The following is a 19,414-nucleotide window of genomic DNA, read 5'->3' as shown; positions in this document are numbered from 1 at the left end:
GGGCCAAACTTAGCAACAACAGCTGAAACGAAGCGTTTACCATAAATGGCAGTCTGTCTTGTACAGTGCTGTGAATGAATTTCGGCCCGCTCATTTTTGCAGAATTGTTGTAATTTAGCCACATTGGAGGATTTTCAAGCCTAAACCACCTTTTTGAGGTCATGCTACAGCATCTCAATCAGATTCAGGTCAGGAATTTGACTTTGGCCACTCCAAAGTTTTCATTTTGTTTTTCTTAAGCCATTGAGGTGGACTTGCTGTTGTGCTTTGGATGATTGTCCTCCTGCAGAACCCAAGTGAGAATATACGGCCATCTGTTCGTGATCTCAGCTTGAGGTCAAGAATCGTTCTTTTGTGACCTCCTGGATGAGTTGCTGATGCACTCTTGCAGTAATTTTGGTAGGCTGGCCTGTGAAAGTTCATCACTGTTCGAGGTTTTGTCCATATGTGGATAATGGCTCTCACCGTGGTTCACTGAAGTCCCAAAACCTTACAAATGGCCTTCTAACCCTTTCCAGACTGAGAGATGTCACCTACTTTGTTTATCAGCCGTTTCTTTGGATTGTGGTATGTTGTTTTGCTTTTTGAGATCTCTTAGCTTGCTTCAGTTTGTTAGAAAATTTCTATTTAATTACAAATACTTTTTCATACAGGGCCATGTTATCTTTGTCTAATATTTAAATTTTTTGATGATCTGAAACACTTAAGAGTGACAAATACACAAAAAATAGGAAATTAGGAAGGGGGCAAACACTTTTTCACACCACTGTACGTCACCTGACAGTCCAGCATCAGGGCAGAGGTCATCCTCAAACACAGATGATTCCAACAGAAGAACTGGGATATGATTTGTGAAAAGGAGCCAAGGTCTGTGACAGAAAGAACAGCAGTCACAGTTTACTCTGGTTGTCTTCTCAGGTGGTTTCCACGGTGACTTTGATGGACTGACTGACCAACCGAGTGCTGACCTAATGTGACAGTGTTCGCAGAGACAAGAGACATGCTGCTTTTATCCATCTCCTTTATACTTGTACTATTTCTGCTAAAGGATGGAAAAATAAAGCGTGTGGTAACCAGTCTGTGTTTTTCCAGAATTTCATTACTTCTACTTTTTGGCTCTGAAACTGTTCAGCTTGAACTCCAGTCTTTTCAGCTTTAATGAATATTTCCTGCAATACATTCAGAGGCTTTGAAAAGCTGACGGGCTTAGAAAAATGAAAAGATGTGCACTAATATTAGTGTTACAGACACCACCCATTCATTCCACATTTAAACATACAGTTGTGGTCAGATGTTTATACACACTCATCATGAATGTCATGGTAATTTGTTTTTTTTAAATAAGTTATTGGAACTGGCCTTTTTCGATGGTGGAATGATGGTATAGCATACATCTTTAATTACTTTAAAAAATAAGAGCTGGGTGCTCAAGTTTGAATTTATTTGGAATTTTCTCTAATTCACACAGGGTCGAAAACTATGCATAAAGACTTAAATATATACTTACATCCTCACTAGTATTTGGTTAAATGTCTCAGAAGGTTTGACCTCAACCAAACACTTTTGGTATCCATCAACAAGCTTCTGGCATAATTCAGGCTGGATAATTGACCATTCATCATGGCAGAATTGGTAGAGTTTATTTCAATTGGTTAGTTTCCTCGCAAAGACCTGGCTTAGCTAATGTGAGCTAATGTGCTTTATCCATTTGAATCGAGTTTTCGTTCGTGTTTGGGATCGTTGTCAAGTAAAAAAAAAAGGAGAGTCCTGTATTATTGCATCCACATTGTGTAATGTACCAGTAGCAATAGTGTAAAAGCAGCCCCAGAGCATGACGCTACCACCATGCTTAACGGCCGCTGCAGTGCTACTCCTCCAAACACACCACCTGTCATTTTGGCCAAATAGTTCAACCTTTGTCTAATAATAATAATAATGGATTGTATTTATATAGCGCTTTTCGACACCCTCATAGCGCTTTACAATTCCACTATTCATTCACTCACACACTGGTGGAGGCAAGCTACAGTTGTAGCCACAGCTGCCCTGGGGCAGACTGACAGAAGTGAGACTGCCATATCACGCCATCAGCCCCTCTGGCCAACACCAGTAGGCAGTAGGTAAAGTGTCTTGTCCATCGAACCGGCAACCTTCCGGTTACATAGATGAGCTTCCCAACCCGCCGCCCCGGTCGTCTAGTCTCATCATAAAGATGTTCTGCAGAATGCATTTGGCTTGTCCATATGAGCAGCTACAAATTTCAGTGGAGTTTGAAGGTGTTATTTTTGGAGTAGGAGTTTGTTTCTTGGTCAGCACCCTCTCATTCCGTGGCAATTTAAAACTGACTTTGCTATCGACGTTGATGCTGGTGTTCCAGAAGTTTCCTGTTCATGGCAGGCTTGAGCCTGGGGGATCCCTGAACATCCTGACCAATTTCCTCTCATCTGATAGTGACAGTTTGGCTCTTCTTTCAGTCCTTAGCAATGAGACATCCAAATAACTTGTACTTAGATGAAACTGCTTGAACTGATGATCTTGGAATCTGCAGTTGCTTAGAAATGGCTCCAACAGACCTTCCCAACTCATGTTAATCTACAGTTCTCCTTCTTATATCTTCACTTAGGCTTTCCCATTACAAGCATTGGTCAATCCAGTGAGGGTTGTTTAACAAATTCTTTTTATCCGGGCAATGAGAAACTACCATTTGCAGCCCACATTTTTTTCTCTTTTATTTTCAGGTGCTTACTTTACCATGTAAGAACCATGTAGAACCTTCAGCGTCAAGATGTGTGAATAGATATTATATAGAACACACAGGGAGTGGGCAGAAGTTTTAACACTGATGTCCCTCTTCTAGCCAACATGCAGGACAGTTTATATGGCTAAAATATATTTTTGTAGCAGGCTGTAAATATCTTTATTTCTGTTGTAAAGTTTGACATTTTGCGTCTGTGGGAACTGACTCACTTTTGGTCACTTTTAGAACCAGTCTGAAGTGGATATTAGAGAAACTGCAGTGTTCAGTGCTTTAACATTAGCTTTATTTGTTAGCCCCAGAGGTTGATTTTGCATAATGCAGCTTGGCATGCTGCAATATTAACATACACCAGGTTACTGACAACCCTTTTTCGAGCTACCAAATGGAAAAATGGGAAAGCCAAAACGGATAAGACTACATCTAAAACACAATATCCTCTTTAGCATGAGACAAAACAAAACTCAACTCTGACCTTCCCCTTGGTCTCAATGCGTTGGCCAATTATCCAGAACATAAATCTATTGGAATTTTAAGATCAGAGCCATACCACCAGAAAACAAACATCTACTCAAACTGGCATATGGATACTATGAAACATGCATTTCTACAACAGTCTGATTCTAAACTACCTGAATCTGATGTAAACCCGTTCCTATTGATAGAAAATCTCTTAAGACATTTACTGTGGGAGGTCCCAAAGAAATCCAAGATGACAATAATCATTCAGAGAATTCTACAAAATAAGACAAAAAACTATTTCCATATCAAAATATAAAAACAAAGATAAGAAAAGTCAACATAAACTTAAATTATTAACTTAATATCATGTTTAAATTACATAACTGACAAATTACAAACTGCAAACTTCAAAAAAAATTACTAAAACTTTAATAAGATGATTAAATCAGTCCCAAGGAATCCTGGGAATTATTGTAGTTCATTGCTCTGGTGACTTTGAAAAGTAATCAGTATCAGCTAATGTGTCACCAATCAGAACTGAGGATGAGTGGATGCCCCACCGTTTTAGTGCTGCTCTTCAAACGAGCCATAGAGATTGAAAATGTGACGTCATTCAAGGGTAAAACCGCAAAGGATTCTGGGAATTCGTGGCAAGAGGTACTAGCGCATACAGGCTTTCAATTGAAATCAGTTACACAGCGATAAAAAGAAACACAAAAAATGGAAAGAAGCTGTTGTATTATTAACTGTAATAGCCGGTCACATGACAGCCACGGGAAGCCGACGGGTAAAGCAGATAAAACAGGTTTTTTGTTTTTTTGTATCACTAATTGCCCAGTACGATTACAGCATACAATATTATTGTCACTGCTACATTTCTGTAATCCGTACCAGAAATTATTTCCACTACTAATTAATTACCATTGAGCTTAAAGGTCCTATTAATAAACGGTTAACGAATGTGTATTTATGAAGACAATTTGTGAGACTGGTAAACTTACCTTTGTTTGTACGATGGTCTTTCGTTCTACACGGTGCATTTCAAGGTCCTGCACCCATCTGTCAGTAAACTGTACCTGGGCTTGTTGCAGTGACCTGAAGTTACTAAACTTCATGAATGTATGCACTGGTGGTTTTCTTTGCCTTTTCGTCGAGTCTGTCTTTGTACAGACCGGCATTGTTATCCTTCGTTTTGTACATACCTTTTTTGGGGGGCAAAGAAAAAGCAAGAAGGTATTGGAACCGGAGAATGAACGTTTTGCAGTGCTGCAAATACTTGCATTTGATGCGGTACTTGGATTGTTTTGCCACGAGTTCCCGGCATGCAATGTGCGAAAGTCACGTGGTCTGTCAATCTGTATTGTGGGCTTGTTGTTCCTACTGAGGTTCAGACAAACTGTTTGGGTTTCTGGTTGGGGGTCGGCGTGGCTTGTGGTGGGAGGGGCTTTTGCTTCTCTGATGACTCTCCCTGGTCACTAGCTGTGGATAAATAAAAGTAGAAAATGAGGAACTGTCACACTGATCTGAGCCCTGAAGTGAAAAATAAACTGAATATGAGCATAATGGAGCTGAAAATAGGTTTAAGGTTTAAAACAAGAAAAGAAAATGCACAGTTCTCACACCCGGAGTGTACCGTCGTCTTTTATATGCAATCTAAGGTTTAAGTTCTAATGACCGAAAATCAGGCTGATCTAAACTACATCTACATAAAAAAGTCAAAAGAGAAGACTCATATGACATTTGTTATTCATATTTTAATAAATAAAAAAAAATGTGAATCCTGTGACCAAATCTAAAAATCAATGAAAAATTTGACATCACTCTAAGCCACCACCAAAGGTGTGCAATACAGTAAATGTTGGTCTCAATCTGATACTAGATTGAGACCAACGTTTAATGAAATGCTCTAAAAGTTAAATTAGACAAAGATGATCAGAGAAAATAAAAACCATAGTTTTTAAATGATGATTTCCCTTTTTAAGAAAGAAAAAAACAGCGGTTTTGTGATAGGCTGACGTTTGTTTTCTTGGTTTTAACTGGATTTCTTTTTACAGTTTCAGGACTTTTGTACAAAAACACATAGCTTGTGGTAATTAAGCTTCAGGTTTTGGTGAAGCCCTCAGAGGTGAAATACAAATGTGTGTGTGCATGTATTTGTGACTTACTCTGTAGCTTGGAGAGAGAGTACTCCAGCCCTCTCATGGCTTTAGCTTGGTTACTTTTAAACCTGGCGAGACCGAATTCCTGGCGGAGAAAGACAAAGAATTAGTCAAAGATAAATACCCGCACCATACGCAGTGTTGGGAAGGTTACTTTTAAAATGTATTCCGTTACAGAATACAGAATACATGCCCCAAAATGTATTCTGTAACGTATTCCGTTACGTTACTCAATGACAGTAACGTATTCTGAATACTTTGGATTACTTAATATATTATCGTGCTTTTTACAACAACGTGAATGTACTATTGCTGTGTGATTTATTACTATTACTGAAGGTCCGCGACTCCGAACTGTAGTAAAGGGACCTCTGACGAATACGGCGGGGTCCCTGTCGGCTCGTAGCCGAACAATAGCTTTACTTTGTTGTGTGGGTCAACTTTTCTTGCGAGAGACAGAGAGAGGCGTTGAAAGACTGCTCCAACGGAACTTATTGTTTTCGGAGGAAAACACGAACACGGTGTACAGTCGAGTCTTAATAGCTTACTTACAACTGGGCTCGTCAGGCACTCTTCTTGGCTGCAGTGGTTATTATTATATTTACATGCTTCCAGCTCCCGTTTTTGCTCGATGACAACTCGTACCTTTCCACTCGCCTTTTTCTCCCTCCTCGCGCTCACAGACACATAACGTGTATGGCAGTCCATTCTCCCTGCAACACGGACTACACTGCCCATGATGCTACATTCTTTAGAGCTATGCTTGTAGCATTCTGCCTGTTAGCTTAGCACAACAACAACAACAACAACGAAAAGGCGCTCTCTCACCCAGGAAACACACAGTCGCAGAAAGAGAGAGAGAGCGTCGCCCTGTAACCATGGCAACCGTAACGCTGCCGCCTGGAACGAAAGAACGTAGCTGTCAAACAAAACCCAAACAGTCCTGACCCGCGACAAAATGAAACAGGAAAGTACCGCAGTGTAATCCATTTATTTCAACAAAGTAACTGTATTCTGAATACCACCTTTTTAAACGGTAACTGTAACGGAATACAGTTACTCATATTTTGTATTCTAAATACGTAACGGCGGTACATGTATTCCGTTACTCCCAAACACTGACCATACGTTAGCTGTATATAGATACTGACGAAGTGTCACATAGTTGGTTTTGGTATCTTGGCTTGGCTTGAGAGCCAGGAGGTATTACTTCACAATTTTCTGAGTGTTTGCAGACAAGTCAGCATCTTCCATGCAAACTATGGGCGACAATGGACAATCTGATAAGAGACCAAACCAATCGCAGACAGAATTTTGGTGCAGCACCCTCTTTGCAACGAATTTCCCCAGCAACAACTCGCTAACTAGTCATGACAGTTATAAAGAAAGACAATAAATTGAATGAATTATGAAACGCTTATTTTTTTCTATTAGATCTGAAAATGTTGTGTAATACTACAACCTGAAACTACAAACAGATTTCGTTGGCCTGTACAGAAGAAAAAGGGAAAAAAATGTAACAACAGCTGTGAAATGGAATAGTCCAAATCACCAAAAGTAAACTGGACCTGGGCTTGTTGCAGGGATCTGAAGTTAATAAACATGAAGTGCATACACTCACACTTAGGATCATACAATAATAAATATGTCCGTGATGAAAGTTGGGCAGCACGCTAATGTCCTTACTCCACTCTGTATGCTCGTATGGGTCTGACCCTTTCAATCCTTTGATTTTTTCCTTGTCCTTTTTTTTTGCCTTTTCGTCAAGTCTGTCTTTGTACGGACCTGCCGTGTTGTCCGTCGTTTTGTACATAACTGTTTTTGGGGTAAATAAAATGCAAGTAGGGATTAAAACCACAGAATTAATGATTACCGGTGCTGGAAATACTAGCGCTTGATGCAGTGTTTTGATTTTGTTGCCACGGGTACCCACAAAGCAATGCACGAAGGTCACGTGGTCTGTCAATCTCTATCAGAAATACACTAAGAGAAGCTGGTGTGTTCTTTATACTTTAAGTGATAGTAGGTTGAGTTTGGGTTTTGGTGGCCAATTTTCCTTAGGACTGAAACATTTGTATGTTTGTGTATACCTGTATGGGTCGACCCAGTCCATATACAGCTGTGGAGATCCAGGCCTCCCTCCTCAATTTGGTCCAAGATGGCCGACCATGGTTCTCTTCAAACAGACACCGCTCCACAACAGTCTTAGAGGCAGAGACGGTAGAAAATGTACAAAAAAGCCCGTTTTTACTCCAAACACAAACTATGTTCAAGCACAGGAAAAAGTATTATATTCAACTTAGTTAAATACTGAAAATGTTAAAACCAACCAGACTGTAAGAGGCCTTGTAGTTTTCCAGTCAAAAAGCATTTATACCTGTGTCCAGTGCAGTTCTTTAAATCTGCAAATTCATCCATTTTCTTGTCCTTTCTGAGATGAGCAAAAGTGGAGAGAATGGCCTCATTTAGGAAACTATCTCCAGCCTTTCCAGCAAGGCATTCCCAGTCCAGTCCTGTTTCTGTCCCAGGTCTCCTCACAGCTGGACATGCCCAAAACCCCTGACCTAGTCCATCAAAGTCTAGATGTGCAGGAGATCTCCTATTCAGGTGCTCAAACCATGTCAGCTGGTTCCTCTATTACAGTGGTTCCCAAACTTTTTTTTGCTGCCTTTGTTTTACAACACGCACACACACGCACAAACACATCCTCCAACCACACACGCCCATATTTTGCTCCATTGCGGTTTCTTTCACACCTCAAACATTTAGTAAACAACTAAGCAAATACAAGTAACTTGCAATAAATTACAGGCAGTAAGAAAGTAAACTATTACGCTACGTCCACAACTACACGGGTATTTTTGAAAACGCAGCTGTTTCGTTCACACATAAACAGCATTTCGAATCACCGAAAACTGAGATTTTTTTAAAACTCCTTTTTTTCCGTTTACGTGTGGATGAGTGTCAGAGATTTACAGTTAACAAACAGTCAGGTGAATAAACAACAATGAGACACTTGTGTAGGTTAACGTGCTGCACGGGTGAAAAACTCAGAGCAAATCACACCGAACTGAAGTATTTGTTTATTTTTATAGGTTACATCGTCAATATGCAAATATAATCACATTTCCTGTTACGCAGGTCCTGATGTCTGTCTGCATGCAAGCTGTGTGTGTGTGTGTCACAGAGTATGTGTGTTGCAGGTCAATTTCTAAGAATAATATAATGCAAGTCAACTTCTGCGGATATGTATTTCTGTACTGATCTCTTGTCAGCGTCACAGGGTCAGCTTCCTGTTTCAACAGAAAGCTGTGTCTGGTGAAATATGTATAACATAACATTTGAAGCATAATCAAATAAAACAATAAAAATTCCTTAACATTCCCTCCTGTTGTTAAAATATTTCACCACTTAATCATACTTTATTATCAGCCAACAATCACTTGCTTTCAACACTTTCAATTGTAGCATCATTCAGTATGTGTGAGTGTGTGTATTCCTATACTAAATCTTCTTCGTCCGGTTCATCTTCTTGTGGCAGTCCAACATAGGTGATTACTGTGGCCTGTACCATTTTGTCAATCATCGATCTGATACAGGGTAGAATGCATGTAGAGAACATGCAAAGCAATAAAAGAAGAACTCCTATCAAGACAAGTCCTTTGATCATGAGGGTCCTCCAGCTGCCGCTCAGCAGCCAGGTCAGCCAGTTCTCTGTGTTCATGACATAGTCTTGTTGCTGTGCATTACTAAGTTGTCGTAACTTCTCCAGGGCGGTGGTCATGGTCAAAGAATGCACGTTATCTGGAATATAGGTGCAGCAAGTGGTGTTGAATAAGACACAGAGGCCCCCTCTCTCAGCGAGAATCATGTCCAGGGCGACTCTGTGTTGCATGACCACTATTCTGATCGCGTCGATTTCCTCATTCTGAGCCTTGTTTATCCATATTGAGCTGTTCAGGAAAAGTCCAAATCGGTAGTCAAGAGTCTCGATTCTTAGCATGGTTTTTCCATTCCCGATCCATGGGAAAAGTGAGTGCAGGACTTTCTGTCCGGTGGTCCACAACTTGAACTCCGCTGGCACATCACTGCCCCAGATTGGATCATGAGGTTGCACATCATCAGTGCTCCTCTTGCGTCTTGGTTGGTCCTTGTCTTTCCTGCGGCATCCGGAAAGTCTGGGAGCAGTTTTGGTTCATCCCCAGCTTTCTGTTTCCGTATGCGAAGGTGAAACACATTGGATGTTGTATTCCTGGTTCCCTCCTGACGTTGAAAGATTTTCCCTTGTCATTGGTCGCATTCAGGTTTACCCAGTATCGGTCATCACAGCTGTAGTTCCAGTCTGAGACCTCTGGTGCACAAAATACTACCTCATTAGGTTTATAGTTGATCAGTGTTCCATTACACCGTCGCAGGTCAGTTTTTGTGACTTGTCTTTTTAACTCCAACTTGAAGGCGAAGATGTCTTCGGGGGAACATGTTCCGCTGTTGGCTTTGTAGAATATACATAGGGCTTCGGAAAGGCTGGGTGATTTTCCATACAGGGTGGCTTGCATTGCTGTTGTTGGGAGGTGTGAACAGACGTAGCAGCCAGTGTGGTTGTCTTCTGTATGTACTCGGTTGTAGACGTACCGGTACCAGGCATTGTTCAGTCAGGGGTGGTTGTGGTCTTTATCCATATCCTTCAGGTGTAAGTTGTCATATGACCATTTCTTCTGCAGGTGGTGCTGTGGGTCCTTGTCTCTCCAGGTGAGTATCAGTAGGCTCACTAGGAGCGCAATGCCAGCCACTATGAGGACAAGGTTCTTCATGATGACCAGGCACACCCGGGCTCCAAGTGAGTAGACCACTGGCGAGAAGAGAAAAGGGCGGGATATACCCAAACAGCCCTTTCCTCCACCAGGAGAACACCTAGGAGTCGGGGGAACCGGCGTCTATGCTTGTGTTGTCACTCACTTTTTTGCAGTGGCTTTGGTGGATCCAATCAACTGGTTGCAACCTGCAAGAAACTGGAGAGATATCGCTCGGCAGTTTATTGTTAGCACAATCTCTTTATTCTCAAATAACTTAGTCATCCACTCTGCTAGGGTGGTTTCTCTTATAGACTTATTAATAGGCTCACTAGTGAGAGGCAGCGGAAATAGCCTCCCGTGAACGATTTCAAAGGGTGTGAGCTTTTTGCGAACCCTGGGTTAGTTGCATCCACATCTTCACCAGGCCCAAACACTCAGGCCATTGTCTTCCTGTTTCCTCCATACATTTTCTCAATCTCTGTTTTATTGTGCCGTTAGTTCTTTCCACTAATCCTGCGCTTTGTGGATGATATGCGCAGTGATGTTTGATGCTGAAACCCAGAGCTTCAGAGACTTTACTAATTACATCATTAACAAAATGTGTTCCATTGTCTGATCTTATCAGAGAAGGAATGCCGTATGTAGGAATGAAATGGTTGCATAAACATTTTGCTACTGAGATTGCATCTGCTCTTTTCACTGGATAAATTTCTGGCCATTTGGAGAACACATCCACAATTACTAGAGCGTATTTTGATGCTTGACATTCGTTCAGTTCAATAAAATCCATGTGGATTGTGTGAAATGGGTGCGGTGGTGTTGGGGAAAAGCCTCTTTTAGGCTTGAGGTTTCCCTGTGCATTATGTTTCTGGCAAATCATGCATGTTCTGATAAACTCTTGTGCTGAAGCTTCAAAATTTTGAGTATAGAAGTGTTTGGGGAGGATACTCATCATTCCACCCCTTGACAAATGCTTTAAGCTATTTGTCACTAATGCTGCTGTCTTGTGTAGCAATTTTGTAGCCGTGCTCCACACTTTAACCATTTCTTTTGCTCCGCTATAGGAGCGGCTTCCTATTCATCTCTAAGTACATCAAGTGGTATTAGCTGTGAAGTTTCAGACATTAAAGTTCATATTGGTTGCTGTGCGGCCTTCTTTGCGGCTTGGTCTGCGAAGTTATTGCCTTTAGTAATTTCTGAATTATCTTTTTTGGTGTGCAACGCATATTGACTGTCAGTGTGAATATTTATATCTTGACCTTTGCGCAGCATGCACGTATGATAGCCGCTAGTTCTGCACTCTGTGCTGAAAAAGAGGAAGCTAAAGGTTTCGCTTCTAAAACAGTAGGCTGCAGTGTACTAAAAATGTCTGGTCGGGGTTTCATTTTTTCAGTTAGCTTCAGCATACAGCTGTGTTCGGCACCATCTACTTCCACAGGAAGGAGAGTGCTTGTCACAGTCAGGCAAAGCTAAAACTGCTTGTTTGCAGGGCAAGTTTTAAGTCAATAAATGCTTTGTCTGCCTCTGGTGTCCATTCTATTTCATCTTTCAGAGCTAAGTGTTTGCCATAGATCAAGTTTTGCAAAGGTTGGGCAGTGCATATTCAGGTATCCAACATCTGCAAAAGTTGCAGAGACCTAAATAACTCATCATTTGTTGTTTGGTGACAGGCTTAGGGGGGGTTTTGTACAGCTACTTTTCTGCTGTCTAACAGCTGTCTGCCTTGTCCTGTCAGTCTGTGGCCAAGGTACGTTACTTCTTGGCTCCACAAGTGCAATTTATGCTGTGAGACTTTATGGCCTTGCTCCGCTAGATGTTGCAAAACTGTCAGTGTGTTTGCTACGCAATTAGTCTGTGTGTAGCCTGTAATCAAAATATCATCAACGTATAGCAGGAATTTACCTGGGGCAGGAAGCGTGCAAAATGACATGGGTTTTCTTAGAGCTTCTGCATAAAGAGTGGGGCTATTCTGGAATCCCTGAGGCAACCTTGTATAGGTATACTTCTGGTTGGCAACAGCGAATCCAAATAGCTTTTGTGAGTCAAAGTGTAGGGGTATGGAAAAGAAAGCATCGGATAGGTCTATTACAGAAAACCACTGTTCCTTTGGTGTTACTTGATTTAAAATTGTGTGTGGATTTGCCACCACAGGTGGGGTTTGTTCTGTTATGTCATTTATCGCTCTAAAGTCATGTACTAGTCGATATTTCCCCGTGTCTACTTTTTTCACTGGGAAAATTGGAGTGTTACAGGTTGTTTCAGTTGTTTTTACTAAAATGCCTGCTTTTTCCATATCTGCAATTACTGGTCTGATCCCTTTTTCTGCTTTTGTGCTTAAGGGATATTGTGGATTAACTGGCCTGTAAGTTGTGGTAGTTTTTACTACAACTGGATCTGCTAGATCTGACAACAGAGGGTTTGTGTTCAGAGCCCAGAAGTAATTGTTCTATGTTATACACGTCCGTGTTTCCATTGCTCTTTGCCTCTTCGTCTTTTTTTTTTTTTTGTTCATTACGTTTTCACTTGAGGCATTCCTAGATACCGTCTAGTTTTTCAAAGAATTCACACATTTCACACATCTTACATATTCCAACTTTGAAGTTAAAGTTTTCTTATTTTTATCTCTCTATATATATATTTAAACTTTGAATTGCTCACAGTTTACAGCTCTAAAACTGGGCATTTGTAAATCATGTACGTGAATTCGCATATGTTGCTTTTGCAGTGTTTCAGACCCCTTAAGCAGTCAGTTTTCTTTCCCAAATTTGCTAACCTATGGGTTTCTTCCGACCGCTGCACCTGGAGAATTGGTCCAGGTCTGTTTTGCTCCTGAAGAAACACAACTAAGACATTTTCATTATTATCCTGAGTACTTAAACTACCCGTTTCCCTCTCTCTGGTCAGAAATACCAACTCATGTTATGTGTATAAGTGTAAGCAGGTCTTCATTACTTGTCGTATGCATGTTAATGTTCAGTGAGTGTAAGCTGCTTCCTTCATTGCCTCTGTATGTTATTATCAGGTTTAATTCATGCATCTTTACACTGATGTCTTAATTCAAAATCATCTCACTTCTGATTCTTTCCAAAAATAATTTCACATGTAACAATTTGTGTATGTGTGTTTTCTATTCATTGATAGACAGCTCCCTGTGCTGTCCTCTATGCAACTTCTGCTTTAAAACAAATAAATAAAAATGTTTAACTTGCTCATTAGCTTAGTAGTGTCCACATATTTAAATCAGCTTTTCAATCTTGTAGCTTTAGCTATTATCTACAGGGTTGGGCTTATTAGTTGTCATTATAAATGTGCTCTACATCTCAGTAATATTTATCTAGGATAAATGACAGATTTTCAAGCAGGTTAAGTGCCTCTATGCACCTAATTGGTTTAGATATTGCCTTTATTTTCTTCATCTCATATGTCATTATACTGAGTTTGAGCAATCCTTAAGCTTGATGCAGACTACTTCATAACAATTATCCATCTCACATCATACTGACTAGGATACTTCTTGTCATTAATATTATATTTTTATTAATATTATCATCTTTTTCTTTCTATATAATGACAACAGTATATTACAACATTTTATCAGTGTAAATCACTATACTACTACTGAGCCAATTTAATAGTTTAGGATCATCTTACTCAGCAAACAGATAATTTAGAATTCATCCAATCCGTACAAATTTGCTTTTTCTCCGCCTACTTTTTAGACTGGTCTTCTGTTTGCCTCATCTCAGATCCAACCTTCAGTCACATTCATTCTCTCTGTTGCATGTTGAACCAAGTAATTTATTATTATTATTATTTTTATATTTTATTTTGTATCCATCAAGGGCTCTGGGTGGGCTGCAGTCCCACCCGTCATCCAGGCTGGAGACATTTACCTTTACACACACTTTCCTTGGCTGAACAATGAGACAGCCTTAATCTACCTTATGCATCTCTCTTTTTATAGAAAAGGTTTTCATGTGAATGATTTCCTTTTATTTATTTTATACAATCTGGGAATGATCGTCATGCCAACTATATTTCATTATTTAGTTCTGTTTGTAAGGTTCCTCTTAAAATAGTTACTGCAGAGGGACTGCAAACCATTTGGTTTCGTTTTGTAGAAGATTTGTTTACAAGGTATTTTATTGAGTTAAATATACAGACAGACCCGTGAAGCTGTCACTGGCACGAAGAATGAGATAAGTTATCAACAACAGGCTTCTACTTTCAGCTATTCTTGAAAGCGGTTGTCGATTTTACGTGATGACGCACAACTTTAATTTCCCATTCAGCCAGTACGTGAGCTATCAACGGTAAACAATTCAGTGGAGTAGTTCAGCCACCTTAATGTGCTGTTAAATCAACTTACTCCACCAACAAAACAGTAAAAACAGTTTATGCGCGCAATTTCTATCCTATGTTAGTTGACACTTTCCGTACACTTATTTACTTTCCAGTAAATTTAGACTTCCAGCCTTTTTTTAACTGCGAAACGAGTGTCTATTACACTGCCAGTTTCGACTTACAAGCGAGTCTTAAAACTGCCAGTCCCCGTAGGACGAGTTTTCTTGGAACAGTGTCACCCTAAACACCGATAATTTTACGCAAGGTGTGTCAAATGTGGAATAATCACCTGGCTTCGCTGTTGCCGGTCTGTCGGGCGTCCCCCTTCAAGTCCCACAGCCGTGGGCCTGTATAACGTCGGCCAGGACCCGAATTTTAGCGTCCCTGGACTTTCAACCCTACCTGGAGGGCGCTCTGCAGAGACTTCGACGCAGGTTTGTCACGGCGTCGGGACTTGAGGAAGGATACCACTGTGAAATGGAGCATAATATTATTATTAATACCAGTCCATTAACGACTTCGAAGGACCAATTAAATGTCAGAGATTTACAGTTAACAAACAGTCAGGTGAATAAACAACAATGAGACACTTGTGTAGGTTAACGTGCTGCACGGGTGAAAAGCTCAGAGCAAATCACACCGAACTGAAGTATTCATTTATTTTTATAGGTTACATCGTCAATATGCAAATATAATCACATTTCCTGTTACGCAGGTCCTGATGTCTGTCTGCATGCAAGCTGTGTGTGTGTGTGTCACAGAGTATGTGTGTTGCAGGTCAATTTCTAAGAATAATATAATGCAAGTCAACTTCTGCGGATATGTATTTCTGTACTGATCTCTTGTCAGCGTCACAGGGTCAGCTTCCTGTTTCAACAGAAAGCTGTGTCTGGTGAAATATGTATAACATAACATTTGAAGCATAATCAAATAAAACAATAAAAATTCCTTAACAATGAGGAATACAGAGTTCGTCACGCAACGTCAAAGGTATGTGCCTTTTTTCACGTCACGCTGTGCGCACGTTATTGTTTACATGAGATGAATTGCAGAATGGCAGATAGAGACAAAATACTGTTAATCTTACTGTCTACAGGTTTTACACACTAACATATACAAACGCAGTTACTGTCCCTCCATTTAGAAAGGCAGAGGCGTCACGGTGTGATTATTTTACTGTATGTGTAATAATATTCAACATTGCTATCAATGCATTTTTCAAAAAATGCCTCTCTGTGCAAAATGGGTTTAAAAACATAAACAACTGTGGGATACTGTTTGTCCGTGATTGGGAGAGCACAGTGCTGCTCCCGTCCTTAATTGGAAAACCAATCCTGCACGGGAGACCTACCTTGGCACTTGTGCAGGTGAAACCAAAGGGCAAATATGCTTCACCAGATTTTCTAGTCTTTGGCTTAGAATGAAGTTGGTTTGGAAACATATTCAGCGATGCTTCATCTCCTGCTTTGCATTTCTGTGGGCGCCCTGTGCTAGCAGTGTCCAAGAGTTTTGTTTTTTCTCTCCCCCCCCCCCCCCTTTTCATACCGCGCCCCCCCCCCCCCTCTGCATTGGCTCTGTCTTGGTGATGAGCGTGTGGGCCTGAGGGTCCACGATAGAATCTTCCAGGACGTAGACCCAATGGCGTGTCCAGCGGGGTGGCCTGGGGGGGCACAGGCCACCCCCCAAACCAGACTGGCCACCCCTGGTGCCACCCCAAAGGCAAAACAATAAAATTCAATCAAATATCAAATGTCCGATTATGTTTTCACGGTGACGCTCAGATATCCGAGTGTAAGTGAATGCAGCATCGCTTCTGCGCTATGCGCATCACGTTAGCAAAGGTAGGAGAGCCAAGCACGAAAGACGGCACTGCAGGAAACAATTTTTCGGTGAAAGAAAATGAGGACAGAATAAATGTCCCGGTAAGTAATATCAAGTTTGTTGAGTTTAGTAAACTTCGGTGAAATTAGAATACCAAGGAAAAAAATAACACTTAAAGAATTATTGCAGCTGTGGAATATTTCAGACAGTATGCTACTGAGGGCAGCTAACATAAGAGTTATGAGTTATAAGATAATCTAAGTCGTAACATTGCTGTATGGAGCTGCAGATTTGGTTGCAGGTTAACATAGCTGGACTGGCCATCGGGCATACCGGGCATATCCCCAGTGACTTATTTTTTATTTTTTTTTGTAATGGCATGAACAATGAGGGGTGGTGGATTGGCCAGATGCAGGTCGATGTGTAGAAATAACTCCGTTGTTTGGTGGTGGCTATGACGGGGCTTCCACAGAGGCAGCAGGTGGATGAGGGAAGGGGAGGCAGGAGGAGAGACCCGAAGCAGCCGCCAGTCCGAGTGTCAGGTGAACTGAACTTCAGGTAAGAAGTTATGACCTGCAGTCTATCTGGGTCAGATATAAACCAAGTTTAGGTGGAGTTTATTTTCATGTTGCTGACTTTTTACTGTCAGTTGCAATAACTCATACTGCGTTCTAGCCAGTTTGACGGAGTTTTTATACAGCTGGGTGGGTGCTATGATGTTACTGATAGTGAACTTTATTTTATTCATAAGGTTAGTAGAGTTGCCAAGGGCTCCTTAAAAAAATGGGATGGTCCCTCATTCAGAGAAAATATTACGCGTTTCGTATTGAGCTGAGAAGAGACGCAGTTTGTCCCGGACTTTAGCTAGAATGGAAAAAAGACACAAAGCTGGATTTATTCTGTCTTTATGCTGCACAGCTGCCTCTTCTCTCATTCTCTCCCCCTCCCTCTCCTGTTGCTACTTCAATCATGAAACTGATCAATGATCAGCTGATCGTCTCTCTTGTTTGTTTATCGCCCACTTTGCGCCAGAAAGAGGAAACCAGCAGATATTGCGCTAAACAACAGCAGCACGTTTAAGCTTGATCAGCTGTTGTTAGAATGTATTTAATATTAATTTCTAGTATCAGCTGATGTTTGCTGGAGCCACAGCTGTAAAGCTGCTGGTCATGATGTCTGTTTAGATATGTGGTGAGAGGGAAACATGAAGATGAAACCAGGAGATGTCCTTACTGAATCATCAGAGCTGAACAGGTGATGGAGAAACAGGTTTACCTTTTAGGTGACATGAATGAGTTGAAGTTATGAACTGTTTCTGAGAGACAAATAACACCAGGATCCTTTTTTATGTAGCTGACAGCTGGTAACTGTGCAGGGGCGGGTCTAGCAAAGTTTTGCCAGGGGGCCAGGTAGGGCATTAACAGGGAAAGGTGGGCACAAAGAAATACTTTTCTTTCTTATTCTCATTTAAAATACCTAGTTTTTATTAAATAATTATCTAAATCTTACAACAAAAGTTTTTATCTGACGTAAAATGTATAGAAATCATACATATACCAACAAGACTGTACATCACTGTCACAACAGCATTTGTTTTCATTCAAAGTCTTTATGGCTTTACTACCTGGTGGGTCGGTCTGTAGTAAAAATGCCCAATTTTTTTGTCCCAGTCCAGCCCTGCAGGTTAATACTGGCAGTGTCACCATGCCAGCTGACTGTATTTTATCATCAGCCAGTGTTGTTCTTTATCAATATTACCAAAGTTTACCATAAGGCAGCATAGAAAGTATTTACTTGCTTTCAGGTTTTATTCAAATGTTAGTCTTTTCATTTGTTTCCCCACTTTTTTCCTGTTTCAAAATCAAACACCAGTTTGTGAGAAGATTATCTTCTTTTTTTAACAGGCAGATAAAGTTTTGCATTGGCATTGGCTAATTTGTCAATTGTTTGTTACAAATGTTCGTATTTTAATTTTCAAAAATGTTTTTGCCCAAAACATATGTGCACTATATGTCAGTAAAAATACTATGCAAATATTGATGTCCTTGAATGCTGAGTAAACACTGACAAAGCACTGATTGTATCTCTTGTACTTTATCAACACAGTATCTAAAAACTTTGCACCGTAGTGGTTAAAATCTCATTCTAATAAGAGTTAAAAGTGCATTTGGTTATTAGGTTTATAGGATTATTGAATTATGGTTAAGGGTTGGTAGAATTTTTTTTTTAAACATTATCTGCCAATTAAATCTGCCACCCTTCTCCAAATCTGTGCCCCTACCTGGCCCCCCCAACAAAAATTTTCTAGACACGCCACTGCGTAGACCGCCCGAGCCATGTGCATGGGGAAGACCCGCTCCGCCCAGCCCGGCAGGCGGTTGGTCTTCGTCAGCAGTCGCCTGGACAGCAGGTGGTTGGGTTGGGTTGAGTTCCTCTTCATGTTTAAGTTTGTAGAATAAAATTTATGTTCCCGTTGCTATGAACACTCACTGACTTTGATCACGGCAAGCAAGAGAGGATAGGACAGTCGTGCCAAAGTCCCCATTAACAGGACATAGACAGCTGATTGTGCCTGCATTAGTGCCTGAAAATCCGGGTAGCTTTAAATTCTAACAGTGTGTTTAAATGACTTTAGTTTTCATACCACAAAAAGTTTTCAGACGCTAGTTTTCAGACACCAAATGAAAACCGTTGGGGTGAGCACGTTTTTAAATATGCAATTGTTAACAGTAGAATCTAAAGTTGCCACTTTAGTGAAAAAATGACTTTGCGTTGGCTGGGAATTGAACCCGGCTCAATTGCTTGGAAGGCAGCTATGCTAACCTCTATACCACCAATGCTCACATTAGGAGAGTGGAAAGTAGAGCGACTTATCCTGTGATTAACACAATACTAGTACTTCTATGCAATGCTTTTCATCATAGCATTTGTTTACTGTAAAAACTGTTAGCTGCGACCGTTATTAGGTGTTGCTACAGCTCCGAGGCCAGCATTGCTAATCCCTTTGTTTTATAACCGCACTTCACCAGCGGGCTCAAGCTAGTTAGCTGTTTAACGCGGTCGCCGGTCGCCGCTTCGTC

General features: G+C 40.8%; 1 protein-coding gene and 1 pseudogene across 1 annotated transcript; both read right to left on the bottom strand.

The window, feature by feature from the left end:
- Window positions 1-4,604: 4,604 nt before the first annotated feature.
- LOC146635372 (PRELI domain-containing protein 1, mitochondrial-like) lies at window positions 4,605-18,774 on the bottom strand. The gene is made up of 5 exons (XM_085349851.1): window positions 18,662-18,774; window positions 16,062-16,149; window positions 7,467-7,580; window positions 5,383-5,461; window positions 4,605-4,696 (listed from the first exon to the last, which is right to left on the bottom strand). The coding sequence occupies exons 1-5, from the start codon at window positions 18,772-18,774 to the stop codon at window positions 4,605-4,607; spliced, it is 486 nt and encodes a 161-aa protein (XP_085205977.1).
- Window positions 8,876-10,187, bottom strand: LOC146635373 (uncharacterized; annotated as a pseudogene).
- Window positions 18,775-19,414: the final 640 nt, after the last annotated feature.

The sequence above is a fragment of the Diplotaxodon limnothrissa genome, linkage group LG3 (assembly GCF_057381915.1).
Source record: "Diplotaxodon limnothrissa isolate DT_005_m linkage group LG3, D_limnothrissa_male_GT1.1, whole genome shotgun sequence".
Lineage (NCBI taxonomy): Eukaryota > Metazoa > Chordata > Actinopteri > Cichliformes > Cichlidae > Diplotaxodon > Diplotaxodon limnothrissa.
The sequence above is the reverse complement of the archived record's forward strand: the minus strand, read 5'-3'. Positions and strand labels throughout refer to the sequence as shown.

Excerpts from the sequence above, each read along its gene's own strand:
- LOC146635372 (XM_085349851.1), bottom strand. The coding sequence starts at position 18,774 with ATGAAGAGGAACTCAACCCAACCCAACCACCTGCTGTCCAGGCGACTG. Across the intron at positions 5,462-7,466 it reads GACTGGGTCGACCCATACAG|GAATTCGGTCTCGCCAGGTT; the intron begins GTATACACAAAC and ends TTTCTCCGCCAG. Across the intron at positions 4,697-5,382 it reads CTCTCTCTCCAAGCTACAGA|CTAGTGACCAGGGAGAGTCA; the intron begins GTAAGTCACAAA and ends ATTTATCCACAG.